At 33.4% G+C, this 16,483-nt stretch overlaps 1 protein-coding gene and 1 long non-coding RNA gene across 9 annotated transcripts in view; one reads left to right on the top strand and one right to left on the bottom strand.

Annotated features, from left to right (window-relative positions):
• Nucleotides 1–16,483, top strand: part of LOC140002319 (uncharacterized) — a 111,372-nt gene that overhangs the window by 62,859 nt on the left and 32,030 nt on the right. The gene's annotated exons all lie outside the window — the stretch shown is intronic.
• Nucleotides 1,704–15,374, bottom strand: KERA (keratocan). 8 transcript variants are annotated; one of them, XM_021267423.4, is made up of 6 exons: nt 15,261–15,373; nt 11,701–11,849; nt 9,608–9,766; nt 9,395–9,490; nt 7,287–8,179; nt 1,704–3,217 (listed from the first exon to the last, which is right to left on the bottom strand). In XM_021267423.4, the coding sequence occupies exons 5-6, from the start codon at nt 8,170–8,172 to the stop codon at nt 3,045–3,047; spliced, it is 1,059 nt and encodes a 352-aa protein (XP_021123098.3). In that variant the 5' UTR covers nt 8,173–8,179; nt 9,395–9,490; nt 9,608–9,766; nt 11,701–11,849; nt 15,261–15,373; the 3' UTR covers nt 1,704–3,044. The 8 variants fall into 8 exon arrangements, with proteins under 8 accessions (XP_021123098.3, XP_071892845.1, XP_021123095.3 ...); XM_072036744.1 differs by having other exon boundaries at nt 9,395–9,487; XM_021267420.4 differs by lacking the exon at nt 9,395–9,490.

Genomic DNA, 16,483 nt, shown 5'->3' with positions numbered 1-16,483 from the left:
GAGCCAGCTACATTAAAAAAAAATTTACAGGCTTTTGATAAATTCATAATGCAAACTTCAATCAAGTTGGCAGATATGTCAGAAATGTCTGGGTACTTCTCACTTCTTGAGCCTCACTTTTTTAAATTCTTTTCTTTACAGTGCAACCATCCATACGCTGAGCTGAGGTGTTAACACATCCGTGTTAACTGTCATCATTTCAAAATTAACTCATACCTAATATGCATTTCTGGCAAAGCACTAGGTATTTGTGGCTTGGTTAGCTATTGACCATAGTTGCAGTGTTATTAAGGTGACTTGACTTATTCTGTTTTACATACTTCTTCTAAACATAGTTGCTTCTTTACATGATAATCCGTTCAAATCAGTTTGTAATGCACTTTGGTAATTAAGTGAAACAGATGTCAACTTTATGATGGTAGTTGTGCATTCAGACTGGACAGATGAGTGGTCTGCTCCTCCCTCCTTGCAGTGGAAGAGGCTGCACTTTTTCTGAACTATAAAATATCAGTGGTGAGAGTTAGAGGAACCATGGATTAGGAAGAATTAACATCAGACTTTCGAGCACAATGATGCTTTTTACATTGTTTTAGAGATCCTCTTCATAGGGAAAAAGGCAGTGTGTTTTACTGTTTCATTTATAGTCTTCTGGCATGACAAATGAATTAGATGAGATGTGGCTGAAAGCCTACATCAGTTTCCCATTTCCTTTATATTGTTTGATTCATCTGTGATAGCAGAAAGATTTAAGCATGAATACAGTCATGTGATTCAAAAATGATGTGATTTAGGCCTGTTATTGGAATCTGAGAGGGAATTTCACCAACTTTCCCAGAATATTTAGAACATCAAGACCATTGCAAATAGAGTTATGAATGCAGTAAAACTGCTCAACCCTCAACTAAGGTTGATTTATCTTGTGAAGATCAGTGCAGTAACAAACCTATTTTTCATTTTACATTGAATTATTTAATTCTATAGATATTTTTCGTTCTACTGTGCAATCAAGATGGGACAAATTAGCCTAAATGGGGATACTTAGGGTTTTCTTTTTGTTAAACTCTTTCCAGATATGAAGCCAGCTGGTTGTATCAAAGGTGTAAGACATAAAGCAGTTGGTAACAACAGCTCTTCAACTTAATAAATTTGTCCAAGGAAGTATCGTGAACTTTTGTCTTCATTGAGACTAACTGGGATTTGCCAATTACAAGTCCTTAGGATCAATCCGCATATGTACAAAGATTGTTCCGAAGACAGACAAAGACCTTTGAAGAATTCATAAGGCTATCTGTCCTACAGTCACATATCATCAATTGGAAAAAAATCTGTTGATATCAACCCAGCTGAGGGAAAGCAACCATTAACAGCAATTGTATTGTAGAAAACATAATGTCCCTACCAAGAAAACTCAGTACATTCACATTCCATTGTCCCTGAATGTTTTTAGTTCTAATAGATTAAATTATCTAATAGATAATTTTGACATCTCTTTGGAGAAGGGTTAGTCTTTTTTGTTTGTTGGTTGGTTTTAAAACCAGATAGTGTCTAAAGTGTCATAATCTTTGGCTGGAACTTTAGGATGCTTTCCAATATTGTCCATTAGGACTTATAATAATGTGCATATATACCTCTAAATACCCACACTGTAATATGTATATTTTTTCTTTGTTGTAAGTAGAAATTAATTTCCAAGTACAAGCAGATGATCGTTATAATTTAATTAGTAACACTGTCACACAAAATTTTCTTTTCAAAAAATAAATTACTATGTTATTACTAAATTAAAGAACATAGGTAAACATGCATATATACTGTAGAGACTTTTTAAATCTTCTGTATTTTTTCATATAGATTGAACATAGAGGAACAGAAAATATTTTGCTAAAATGGCAGAAGTTTCCCAGAAATCACATAAAATGAACTGCAATAATAAAGGTTTTCATAATAGGATTTCAGAAAAAGAGATTATTTCTATGTTGGGTTTCTATACTGAATTATATACAGAAGTGCACTGGAGGAGAATAAGGCCTGAGGCCTCTGAAAGGCTTTTTTGGGGGGGGGGGGGGGGAAGACTCTGAAAGTTGCAATTCAAGGGAATGTTTTCTCTTAATTTCCTAATTTTATATTTATTACTGTTATATTAACTTGACATTCTAATTTCTGTGAAGCACCTACTCTGTGATAGGGAATCATTACTTTACTTGGTTTTATCTCTAGGGAAACAAAATATAAACCAAATACTCAATGACAGTCCTAAAACTGAAGAAAGAAATTATGTCAACATTAGAAATGGAATACTGAAGAAAGAAACAGCACAAAATTGTCACTTTGATAGAGTAAGATTTCATGTCATATACCCTTGTAAGGATTTGAGCTGGATAAGTGTATTTCAATTTTGAAATCACACACTGAATAAGTCATATATCAATATACATTTGGTATATTGTTTTGGGGCCTAAATCTCACACATTTCATGTCTTAAAATACCAATATCAGTCTTCCCATCTTCAAGGGATGACAACAATTTATGAATTATTTACATGGTAAGTAGCTGTTCATTGTTAGACAGTGACTATCCTAAAGACTGACAGTTTTGACAGATAGTGTTCATGTAAAACATGATTTTTGTATCATATATTTAGCCAAGTGCATCCACATTCTTCATGCTAGTTACTAGGTAACAACTACATGGAGATATAATTTGTCTATACCAATGATGTTAATAGGTTAGATATCACAGGTTTTGACAAGAGAGATAGAGTAGGTAAGAATTCTTTTTGGAATATTTTGAATAGTACTATAGATGTTTTTCAACATATTTGCATTAGGAATTCTTAGGTAAAGTATTAAGCATGTCTTATGTAGATCCAAAATCTCTTCTAAAAGAAGAACAATCTTTTCAGCTGTAGAAAAGATGCAAGCAAAGAACAAATTAAAGTCAAAATAAAACTGTTATTTCTTGATTTATGAGTTGGAACAAGTTTCATTCCAGCAAAACTTGTATCTTAGAGATCTCACAGCACAAGACTGACACTGAAATACGTTTATATGACAACAGCCTGCAGTAGTCGGAAACATATCATGATGTCCAATGGAATTGGAGGCTGAATTTCATTTCCATCCAAGCGTAGATAGCGGAGGCGAGGAATGTTACCATAAAAACCATAGTCTTCTGCTACAGTAATTGAGACTGGGCATATCTGAGTACCATTGACACCTGAAAATATAGATTAAACATGTTAGGTAATTTCCACAGGAAGGATTCATGAAGATAAAATGTGTTTAGAAGACAAATATGACAGCCTTTCACCAGTATTTTTATGGGAGTCACTTGTCAGAGTTGGAAAAACACAGAATTAACAATTAACTACTTTGTTGTTAATGTAATAAAACATGTTAAATAATGTAATCTAGAACAGTGAATTGCATATTTAATGTTCTGTAATTATGACTAAAAGGTACTAGATACATAAGATACACAATTTTTTCTTGGACAGAGATTTTTCTTTGACAGAGACTAGCTTAGACAACTGTCTGTATTTATTGAGACATAGCTCTTTGACCTCAGAGGGACCAAAACAAGGCTAATGCTGAGGAATTTCAAACCTCTTACTGCAATTATAGTGCACAATTTTTAGCAGATATACTTCACTGAAGATGTCATGTTCAAAATGATAACAATATTGACCTATTTCAGCCTTATTCTAGAAAATACTGGCGGTGTTTGCTTATCAAAGATGTCAAATTACTTGGACCAAATTACAGTCTTTAGTGATTAATCTGACTGCATTAAGATCTTGTTGGCGCCAGACCACCTGCAAAAACTACTTGAATAGAGAATGTAACAGATTTTTTTTTCTGAGTACCCTAGAAACAGAAAAAGAAAAGCTTTTTGCCATTTTTCTCCCTTATACATGTATTTAGCAATAATAATATCCACATATTATATCAACAATAGTATATTCACAATATCTGATTACAAACCCCAAAATTCATTTAAAATAAAACATGATTTGATTTGATTTGATTTGATCAAAAGAAAAATAATATTTCTGAATAACATAGTACAGATGTTTGCAACACCTTGGAAACAAACATTATCTTTGTCATGGAAACTAGATGAATATATCTATTCAGGCAAGGACTGCATATTTTATCAGAAAGATTATATCAAATCCTCTTTGCCTATGTTGTGAAATTTTATTAATTCATCTGATATTTTGGGAAGGCATTTGATATTCTTGGAAGAAACAAGGTACAACTTTTTTTTCTTGTGTGAAAATGAAGCAGGAAGCTTGAGACTATCATTATGGAAACGATATTTACATGGTATTTCCAAGTTTTACAAATGAATCGACATTATGTAGCAGAAAATATATCTTCTCAAGTCAAAATGCTGTCCCTAGGAAACAAGATGGCTTCAAATGAACTCTAAACCTCTGTGTTCTCTGATCTAGAGAATATCTCAGTATAATAGTCTTCACTGGGTTAATTACTCCAACCTTAATGTGAGCAAGAAATTATGTAACAAGCAACCTGTGAAATGATTTCTTGATGGTGTGTAGTATGAAGAGGTTTGGTCTTTTACTGTTTTCCTCCTGTAAGTAACAAATCCTGCCTAATTATCAGAAGAGTAAAAGTCTCTCTTTCTTCTCGTTCAAACTTGGGGTTCATAGGTATATTCATAAATTTTACCAGCAGAAGCAAGAGGGACAGGGCAATCCAGTTGTATGGAATGCATCCACCTAAACTGATCTATGCAGACAATAGTGTCAGCCTAAGCAAATCATTTGACTCTGTTTATAAACTTTGGAAAGATGGATACATTCAAAAGGTGATTCAGATCTCCCTTAAATGGATTGAATTTCCTTCTGGAATTGTGTATCACTTTCCATTTCCTAAGTTGGAAGACTGTATGACTAATTCAAAATAGATACTATAATCTGGGATGATTTATTCAAATAACATGAATCCATACATGGTCAACAGTATTGATAAGTAGAATATTTAAAAATGAGGTTCTGGAGCTGCTATAGAAGAAAGCTTCCTTGTTACTTACTAACACCGTGTATCTGCTGAAGAACCAGAAAGAATCTTTTTTTTTTTTTTTTTTTATCAATAAAACTCATAGCCTCTCAACGTTTAGAAAATGAGTTTATATAGAAGATTAATCTGTTATGACATATATGATCAGGAGGATGCTTCTGGTTTAATCTTGTAACCTACAGCTGCACCCATTGTGGTCTAACTCAAATAGTTGGACTTCCTTTTTCCTTTTTATATATTAACTACAGCAGCCAAGGACAAACATGGCAAATTGTATGTTTCTGGGTTCTTTCAGCAAAGAAGCCAGTAGCAGTTATAGCTCAGGGGTCTGACAATAAGTCAGAATCTAGAACTTGTACCATTTTACCATTTTCTTCCAAATGCTATATAATGGATTCTGATAGAAAAGTATTGCTGCTTGGCCCAAAGACTTCTTTTTTTAAAAAGTTTATTTGACCATTTTATACACGGCTACTTAGAGTAAATCCTCATTGGGAAAAAAATAAATAAATAAATAAAAAGAACAACCTTTCAAAGTGATTAAGCAGTTAATGAATGTCCCATTTTGAAAAGTGGTAAAGACATTTAGTAATGTAAATCTTGTAGAAAATTATTATGACAGACTAATTGGAAAATGATACTAGATGTGTGACTTTTCCTGGTTTTAACATATTTTTTTATCTTATTAAAGAAAATAAAATAATTTGGTAGGATTTCAAAGGGTCTGTGTTACCTGGACACAAAACACATCTTAACTGGGCAAGTTATATTCCATTGATCTTAATTTAGTATCCATTTAAAGAGACAGGAGATAAAGTCTACTCCTGAGGCCATTTAGTGAAACAATTAAGCTAAATCTCTTTGCAGCCAAGGGGGCAATGAAACATGTTCAGTGACAGTATATGTCATGACCCCTAACTTTAATTAACTGTTAGGCTTTTTGCAGGCCAGTTAAATATGTTTGGGTTGTACAAAATTTATTTGTCTTTATGAGGTTTCTTACATTTGATTTGCTGCATTCAATTAATTAAATTATTATTGGTTATCTTCTTCTGGTATATTTTTCTTTGATAGAGCAGCCAAATTGTTATTTTTAGTATCTTTGTGAACTATGGTAATACAACAGAGAAGTAAGGAACCATTTATTCAATTAAATCAGTGTAACAAGATGAAAAATGTGGAGAGGTGAATATATTCTGTACAGTGATAATTAGAAAGCGATTACTTTGATTTTGGCATGAAACAGCTTACTGTACTGCCTAGCAAAAGGCAACCACAGATAAGTAAACTAAGGGATTTAAGAACTTGGATCTTAAAGGATCTGCAGAACTTGTGAGCAGATGCTCTCTCTACCCTATATACCTAACTACCATGTTCTTGCTGTACAAGGATGAATGCCTGAAACATTGCTAGAAGCAAAATTATGACATGATGGGCTTCTATTGCCTTGAGAATAAAGTCTTGTGTCATTTATACAAAGAAGACATTTGAGGAGATAAGCATTAGTAGAATGAAGTTTCTGTAAAGTTAGTTAAAAGAATTTTCAGGAAGAAAGGTTAATGATAAATACCAGCATTTCATACATAAAAAATAAAACATGGGTAGAATATTCAAGCTTGAAATATTCAATAGCCACAATGTTCTATTAGAAAAAGACCATTTTGACTGCAGATAACATTTTATTCTGCTTTAAGGGTCTCTCACATTAGGCTCCTTTATTTTTTTTTTTTATTTAAGTAACTTAGGTAAAAGAGAGATGTTCAAATCAGCTGATCTTTGTTTCTGTTAGCTTAGTGAAGCTTCTAAGATGCTCATGAGCTTTGGAAAACTAGCAGTCTATATGTATATATATATAAATATGTATGTATGTATATATAAATATATGTATATGTATATATATATATGTATATGTATAAATATATATGTATGCAATAATCAAAATATGAAGGGAAAAAATTTCCTTAAGCCACCTATATTTCTGACCTTCTGATCTGCTTGTATTTTATTTTATTTATTTATTTATTTTCAGTATTTGAATTAACAAATCAAATGTGGTATTACTTACATAAATATATTTGGTTGTCATATTTAAAACTGACTTGAAAATCGGCCCATGGGAGCTTTTTTGCTCATCTGCCTATAGCCTGTGGCACATTTTTACTCTTTGTTTTCAAATAGTAATTTTTGTAGTTAAACAGTCATTTTCAAAGAATTAATGTTAATTGACAATACACACTTACTTTTGATTCTGTTGTGATCAAGGTGAAGGTGCTCAAGACGAGCATTGATAGGTGGAATTTTAGTGAGCTGGTTATGAGACAGCTGTAAGTCTAGAATAGATGAAACATTAAACCCATTTGGGGGAATACCATCGTCAGATAACTTATTATAGTTCAGCCTAAGGAACGTCACTTTGGGTATTGCACTGAAGTAGTTTTCTGGTATCACTTCAATGGAGTTGTTGTCTAAAAATAGCTGCAGTGTGTTAGCTGGAATGCTTAAAGGCATCTTTTTAAGGGAATTTTTTGCTATGTTGAGTTGCATAAGACTGTTGAGTCCTTGGAAGGTGTCACTTTGAAGAGCGCTGTCCAACAAATTGTTCTGGTGCAGATCTAACATAGTGAGGTTTTCCAAGTTGCTGAAGACTCCTTCTGGGATTCTGGAGATTTTGTTTCTAGCCAGCCTTAGCTGTTCCAAGCCCACTGGTAATGGAGCAGGCACCTCTTCCAATTCATTATCTTCAAGGAACAAGTAAAGCAACCTTTTCAGCTTGCTCAGCACACCACTCTCAATTCCACTGTTGGTAATTTTATTCTTATTCAGATTTATCCACCTCAGATGAGTGGCATTCACAAAAGGCTTATCTGAAATTGTTTCAATTAGGTTGTTTTGAAGATAGAGGTACCAAATTCTTGCTGGGATTGCAGGTATTTCTTTAAGACCTTTGTTATCACAGTATAATGCATTGGGGAAACTAGGAGGACAAAAACATTCTTGTGGACACTCAGAAGTGTAGTGAGACCAATGTTCAGGATCCAGGTCATCATAAACTTGTCTCACAGTTCGAGTCCACACAGAATGAGCTAAGAATAAGAGCAAAAGGCTTGGACAGACTTTTAGAGTCATCTTTTGCCTTGGAAGGGGAGAAAAACAATTAGTTGTTTTAACACAATTCTCTAACAATATACCAGATTAACAAAACTGTATTACATTGCAAATAATACTTCCTTTATGAACAGCCAAATTCAGTTACCTATGGCATTAATATAGCATGTTCAGGACAAATTTAACAGTAATACAAGTGTTAAATGTTAAACATTTTCCTGATTCAACTTAGTTTTTACATTTACTACCAATTTAACAGATGTTCTTTCAGATATAATTTCAAAGAATCTGAAAACACGGATCATTTCTCTGACAATAAATCATTTCTTCTTAGAAATTTATTTAAGTTTTCCTATACAGAGCTGTTTTGCATAAGCTAGTTAAGGAACTGTATTATTTTCAATAATGCTATCAATACTATGATGATCTTTATACCTTTGTGTTACTCCATTTAAAATTAAACATGAAATCTTTTTCTGTTTTTCCTCTGTCCTAAATTATAGTGGCATCTGGATCAGATTTTCCAGGTCTTTTGTCATCACAGAAAAGTGAAAGATCAAAGAGTGTTTTAACAGCTGTTTGTTGGGCATGTTCTTAAACAGCTTGGACGGAATATGGACACCCTTCCCCTCCCTCTCTCTTTCAAATCCAAAGTTTTAATTTTTTATTTTTTTTTTTTCTCTAAAGCAAACAGCCAAAATAAATGCCTGATCTAAATTACAGAAAAAGTCCTAAAGAAAGTATATCATATACATTCATGCTTCTTGTATCAGTTTTACCTACTTAATTACTTGCTTTGTTTATACTCTTTTATCATTAAAAAATGAGCAACATTTTCAATGATAATTTGCTACAACAGGACATATCTATGCAGCACAAAGGCTTCACAAACTCTTTTTTTTTTTTCTTTTTTGCAATGAAGAGGTAAGAGAGAGCTGAGATTTCTGGTCAAATAAAGAGATTAGTTTTAGCAAAAATAGTATTTAAATACAGAGGGAATTCTCTCATATGGTTAATGAAAAAGTAAGGTTAATAGCTCAGTTAATCTCTGCATATTATATGTAGTCATTTAATAGTTTTCATTTTTGTTATTACCAGTAACAAGTGCAGTATCCTACAGATCTTACAGCCCTACATTCTGCTATCTGGAAATATTCCAAGTATTTGAAGAATAACATATTTAAGTTACACAGCAAAATAGTACTTTAATAACATTTTTAAAAAGAAATATAAAGTAATTTACCTTGTTAGTCAAGTTCTTGGAGCTATCTGAAGCCAGTTAAAAATCAGTGTTTGGCTCCTTTTGGCTGCTAACCACTGTGTTTTGCTTCCTGTTCTTCTAAGAATTAATAGCATATAAAACTTGAAATGAATGCTAACATTCCCAGCTGTATTACCATACACACCTTATTAGCTATTGTTTCTAATTTGACATTGCTTCAGAATTTGGGCTTACCTCAGCTTTCTTGGATCTTCTTTTCTTTCTATTGGTCACTGTTGTTAGACCGTAATAGCCTGACTCAGGCTACAAGCTGTGTTCTATGAATACAGCCTAATATATACGCATCAGTGACTACAGCTTTTAACCCCTAAAATAGCTAAGGCACCTCAGCACCTAAGCAAGAAAAGACAGGAAATACTGGTTTTAATGTCAAACAGCCACAGAGTTGAAGTAGTTTGATTTTTATAGTTTAGCAGATTAGAGGAACTGGTCTAGATGAAACAGGTAACACAAAATGTACCTTTATTCAACATTTTTGTCAATTGATACTTTACATGCAAAGCTTGCTTGCATCATAATTCATTCTCATGATACCTGAACTGGCCACAATGAATGAAAAACAGTGCCATCTGCTCCTACGGAAATCTTTTATTTGATTTTGATCAAATGCAGATGCTGCCATGCTATTTAAAGACATAATTCTTGATTAAGAGAAGAAGATAGCAAAAGCATTCGCTAAGAATTTTTTAATAACATCTATTTCCATTTCTCTAAGGATTAAAGCATGCTTTTTTTTTTTTTTTTTTTTTTATATATATTTTTGCATATATTTCTTCAAAGAATTCATGCTCTCCAGTGCCTCCTGCAGTGATCTCTGTTTTTAATTATCAAGGCACATATTAATTATCTTGTTTTATCATCGATCTGAAGTAAACACTTTCCAGCCAACTTGCTTTCCAAAGCATAGACACATATTTCTGATGTTAAGTACTTTGTTTTCTTTTCTGGTACAAACTTAAAGTAACAGATGAATATAAGAAAAACTAGACATTCAAAGACAAAGACTAAGCATTTTAAGGGAAAAGCTAATGAAAATACTCTAAAAACAAAATATATCCTCATAACTTTGATGTTTATATTAGTTATAAAATTTATATAATGTATTAGAGTTTAGTCTAATTCATTTTAATAATAAAATCTCTAACAACTTATATCATAATGTTTAATACTTTGATTCCTAAGAATGTCTAAAAAAACACATTTAAGAACAGAAAGAAATATCTAATAATATAATCTTCATTTTAATCCTCACTCTTCTGTGTTATCTTGCAAAAACAAAAAGGTGTAAATCAACTCTTAAGTATGTGTTCAGCTTCCAGTGACTTCAGTAAGGTTAATGTTAAACACATAACAAAAATTTGTTCATGAGTAAATATTTGTGCTACTTTGTATAGGAATAAAATACATCCTCATTACCTGTTATTTTTACATAGTTTACATGTAAGTATGTGCTTAAAAATGAAACAAGTGTTTATGTGTTCCACCCTATTAGAACTCCAGACTCTCCAGCATCTCATACAAATTATTAGGGCTTTCTTGTAAGTAAGGGATAAGACTGATTCCTTCATGAGTGCTATGCTGAACATTTCAAAATCTTAAATTATATGAAAACAATCTATACCTATACCTCAAAATTATAGTTTCTATCTTTGAGTAGATGCAATGCCTGTAAACAAAAAATTATATGTACAACATTCAATTTTTCACTATGTGTGCCATTTTAAACACCTAGGCCTTAAAATGTTACCTTTGACATCCTGCAGCAGTCATGGTGCTGCATATTAATGACAAGAAAGATGGTCAGCTAGACTCCACAGAAGAGAGGTGGGTAAAAGCAGAAAGTGCTACTGTATGAATGTTACAATAGCTGTGAGTTCAGTAACAAATTATTTAAGGAGGCTTCAACATTAAAAGTGTATCTATGATTCTTGTCAAAGCCAGACAATACAATGCAAATCTGGTTTGTATTTGTTCTAAATCTTCATGGAGTACATAGTGAAGATATGGACTTTCTGAGATCTGTTCACCATTAAAGAACAAGCCAAGACCTTCACAAATGTTATACTGAAAGGTTTTAAACAGTGAGTATTGGTGGCAGATATCTTCTGTGACACACTTAAATACAAGTTCCCAGATGTTGCACATTTAAAAAGAAATAATTTATCTTATACTTCAGGAGGGTCTGAATTTACCCTTTAACCTGCTAATCATGTACAGATGTTCATTATGTTATCACAGAAGTCATGGACAAGGGACTTTTGCCTTACCTTGTGACAGGTAGTGGTACTATTTGAGTGAACTACTGTTTAGCAAAGGAGAAGCAGGTCACAATGAGACCTTTGTGGATCTGGAGACCATAAATTTGATCCTTATCAAACACATATGTTGCCATCCCTTTTAAAGATGCAGTTCCTCACTAGGAGAAGAAAAGAACAGAAGCATTTGCTAAGAGATTCTTTATAAGGTGCATTTTTTTTTACTGATGCAAACTGTAGGGATAAATAAATAAATAAATAGAGACAAAATTCCTCAAAATCAATAATATTTTTAAGAATATATCAAGACTGTGATGGCTGCAATATGTATTCTCACATGCACTCCCAAGTTTTGGAAAGAGCTCTTCAGGAACATGTGACTGTTTGGGTGCCCAAGCAGATGTTGCAGAAAAGTCTACTTTCCATGAAGCCATTAAGATTACCCACAAATTCTCCTTCATGCATTTGTTTTGTATGGTTCTCCATCATCTTTATTATTTAAAGGGTGAAATATATGGTGATAAAGTTTTACAGACTAATAAAAGGCCATAGCCAAGATTTCCAAAAATGACTAATGGTTTGGGAGGCTTTTCAATGTGAGTATCCAACTTGAGAGACTTTCCAGAGCCTTATTTTCAGTAAGAGGGGACTGAGAGTTTTGTGTTAACGAGGTCACATTTAAGTTGCAAAGCTGAGCAATCAAAGACAAATATCAGTGAAACACAAAATGTTTCTGAGATCGTGAACTATCTCTAAAACTGTATTTCAGCATCACAGAATTGTAGGGTTTGGAAGGAACCTCAAGAGATCGTCGGGTCCAACCCCCTGTGCTTGCAATGTTATCACATGACAATAAAAGGAAGTGTAAACATGAATATAATAAAAATCCTGCAAATACCTATTCCGTGGATCCTAGACGTCTTTTAAAAAATATGGCTGAAATTATCCTAGTTTAAGAAGAATGTCTGAAACTATTACAGGATTTTTGCTCCATATTTCTCCCACTGGTCCACATTGCTAATCAATGTCATAACAGTCACTGTCAAAAAAAATCAGAGATTGAGGGACACCAATAACCACAGAGGGCAATAAAATCTCCTTGAACAGAGTGGTGTACTTGTTTGGGAATTGAATAGCCCATATGATTAAGAAAGACTGGAATGGCTAAAAGGTCAAAGACTAGAAAGACCCACAGACAAGAGATATGGACAACTGAGACTGCTGTAAGAACAGTTGCTCTGTTTCAGTATCAACATTGCTGACAGGGAAGAAATGCATTGCTTTCTTTCAATAATGGCTGCCATATGATTCAGATTTAGTATGAAGCAAGGTCTGTTAAACATCAAGCATGTGTATAGTTCATTACCAGCAAACCCAGGAGTACACTGCAAGCAGAGCTAATTCACCAGCCCTGTGGACTGCTCCATTTAACAAAGACTGCAATCCCGTGTGCCTAATTTAGGTACTACTTTACTAAAATTTTAGGTTTCTTGCCTAAAAGGAAAATCAGTTTGCCTTCCCCAAAATTCTCTTAAACTCTCTTCAGGGCGACTGGAGAAATGGTGATGATTCAAAATCTGCCGATACGAAGTCTGTGCACAGTTTAAGCACCTTTCACCATATATTCTGCAGTTCCAGACAGCCGTGTGATCCATTTAATCCAGGTGTTTATATTTATTCAGGGTTCACTCTGCCTCTTTCACTTCTGCAGATTGGCACTTAGTGGTGATATATTTCTCTTTTTGCATTGTTGCTTAAAACATAGAGAAGAAGCTTTCATTTTCAGGCTGTTCTCATAGTCAGAAGGACAAAAGATTACCCTGCATGATATATTGCAATTAATAATAGCTTCTACTTATTTTAAAAGATATGCAGTCAGGTTGGCAAGACCAAGCAGCATAAAATAAAGCAGATGGGTGAGGGCATCAGTCTAGCTCAAAAGACAATGCAGTTAGCCCAGGCGGCCAGACCCAGCACCTATAGACATGGTACTTCACATCATTCACATCATTCCTGGTGAAAAACAACAACAACAACAACAAACAACAATAAAACAACCAAAACCAAACATACATCAAAAACAGATTTAGGAGCAGGAACTCTGACCCTCTCCTTCTCTTAAAGTAATTTCAAGACTTTGTAATTTTCCTCTCCTCAACAGTCCTTCAAACAGCCTTCTTGAACAGTACAAAGGTTCAAGAGAAGGCTATTCTCTCTATATTTTAAGCTCTTTACCACAGTCACACAACAAAAGTTCCACAACACAATGCCAAGATCTGGTATTTACCTTGGCTAGCTAGATTTAGATTACCTACCAGGTAAAAGTACTTGTTAATCTCTTACCTTAGTTTGTTTTCAAGTTTTCATCAATTTCAATATTGAGACAAATCTATCCTACATTAATAACAGGAACCTGATTTTTAAAATGTTAGATGTACAACACTATATGGTAAGTGTATCTTAAATTAAGTACCCAAATTACACATTTGTCAGTTAAACACATACACTGAGTTCTTGGCCCTCCATATGACTTTTTAAATGATTAATAGGAAAATAATAGTAAAATAAAACATGAATTAGTCACTCAATGACTATTTTGTATATCTCCAGTTTTGAAAAGTAAGCTATCATTGATTAAATACTTGAAGGTAGCACAAAGATAGTGAAAATAGATAGTGAAAACAGATAGTGAATCTTTGTAGTAGTGTTTCTTTTGTTTTCTTATTTAATTCTATTGTTTAAGAAGTGCAAATTGTTTGAATTCTTCTACATTTAGCTTCCCACAAGAGGGAACCTAATTCTGAGAAGCTTAGACCTATAGAAAGATTTGTCTTCTGAAAAGAATAACAAGAGTTTCAAAGAAAGAAAAATCTTTCTTTGAGAAAGCTTATTGAAATGTATATATATATATGTATATATATAGTAGTCCTCTTATAATAAAACCATACTATACTTATTTTGCCAAATGAGAAATTCAAGGATCAGGTGATTTTTTAATATTTAAAAAGAAAATCCAAACGGTATAAGCTGTATGAAAATGTAGCCCAAATTTTATATTCCATTAATTGTAACATATTTTGGTCTAATTTGTAATGTAGATACTCCCTGGAAAATATTGAAATTAACTGTCATGATGGTTGTAATTTTCCAGAATTGGCATTTCCAAAGGCATTCATGCTATCTTCCAGAGTCCTAACTTGAAGTTAGAATCTCACTCACCATGACCACTCCAGTTGTTAATCATCCTTCCAGACAAAATATGTTGAAACTATCTCTTTATACTGTAGATGAAATTCCTCAATAAGCACTTTGGTGCCAATTGACAACATCTTCTTCTCTGAAGAAAGATGCACAGCCCAGCTCCATGCCAGAATTAATGCATCCATCACTATCCAAACATGCTGCAGCATTCCAGAGACCATAAAGGAGCATGGTCATGTTCCATCATTGCCTACTCTTTATCTTAGCTGATTTCCCACTCATCACACAGTTTCTGTGAAGCCCAGAGCTAACTGACTAGTTTCTTTCTGTACTATACAGGTATATACAACTCATGCCATGGTTTTGAATACCAGTCATCCTGAATCTAGAGTGGGACTAGATTCACTAGTTCAGAGTGGGACTGAAAAATCCTGCAGGGGATGAATTTTCTTTCCCACATTTAGGAACCTGCATTAAAAAAAAAATAAAAATAAATTCTTATTTTTATACACAAAATCACAATTCCTTTTCAGAATAAACACAGAGTTGCATATAATTTTGGCATTCTTTTGAGAACTTATTAGTTTTGATGTTTATTTCTTTGGCAGTAAAATGGTCCTCATGGTGAAAACTAAATGTGAAGTTCATGAAACATTTTTTTTTTATTCCATTTGGAAACCAGTCTAAAAATTAAGATGTACAGCAGATTCACATGGCAAGGTACTGGAAAGTTCATGAAAAAAAAAATAAAAAAATTAAAAGACATTGCTCAGCCTTGTTTATCTTCTAGATATCTTAATCTTACTAATAAATTGTTTTACAGGGTATGAAATTTATAAAAACTTCCAGTGCTTCTGTCTGTAATCTCATATATGTTTCAATAGAAATATATTTTTACAGATATTATACAGTACATTCCAAAGTGTCTTTATAATTTTTTTGGAATGTATTCTCTAGTCAGGCTGATCAGATAACACTGCTCTCTTGCACAACTTATCCCATGCTAGGAGACACCAAAAATGTTCTTTTGCACAGCATAACTGTCCATACAGTTAAATCTAACAGCCCATTTTCTTTGCATATCCAAAGGCTACCTGACAACTGTGCCAATCTCCGTGGCTGTGCTACTAAGTGATACAAGAACTGTTAGAGCTACAGTGGAAATGATACAAGGAGCTGCAACTTCCATACTAACAGCTCCTGAAACAGAAGCTGTCTAGGTCAGTAATATTGTAGTATAGTAGTGTCTTTCTCTGATGAGTGCTGGCATAACAACTGCTGCAAGGAGCCCATATATCTATTAAGAAAATATATGATTAAAGGAAAGTTGTGCTACCTTGCAGGCAATGAGACTGTCCTCAGAGATGCAGCTAGCAAGCAGCTCCTCAAGGGATATTCTTAAGAGATATAAGATATGTGAGTTTTTGCACATCTAATGAATGATAGAAGCCTAAAGTTAGCCAATGTCATATCATTTTAAGGAGGTGGTTATGTTTTCTGGAAAAAAAAAAAAAAAAGTAATAAAAAAAATAGTGCTGCCATTCTCATTGTTTTCCTAGACATTACTGCTTTCCCTCATAAAAATTTGTGCCTG

The sequence above is a fragment of the Anas platyrhynchos genome, chromosome 1 (genome assembly GCF_047663525.1).
Source record: "Anas platyrhynchos isolate ZD024472 breed Pekin duck chromosome 1, IASCAAS_PekinDuck_T2T, whole genome shotgun sequence".
NCBI lineage: Eukaryota > Metazoa > Chordata > Aves > Anseriformes > Anatidae > Anas > Anas platyrhynchos.
Note: the sequence above shows the minus strand (reverse complement) of the source record. Positions and strands in the feature narration are given on the sequence as shown.

Coding starts and splice junctions, on each gene's coding strand:
- KERA (XM_072036762.1), bottom strand. CDS start 8,172: ATGACTCTAAAAGTCTGTCCAAGCCTTTTGCTCTTATTCTTAGCTCAT. Junction 3,218..7,286: donor TGATCACAACAGAATCAAAA/GTAAGTGTGTAT, acceptor CTATATTTTCAG/GTGTCAATGGTACTCAGATA.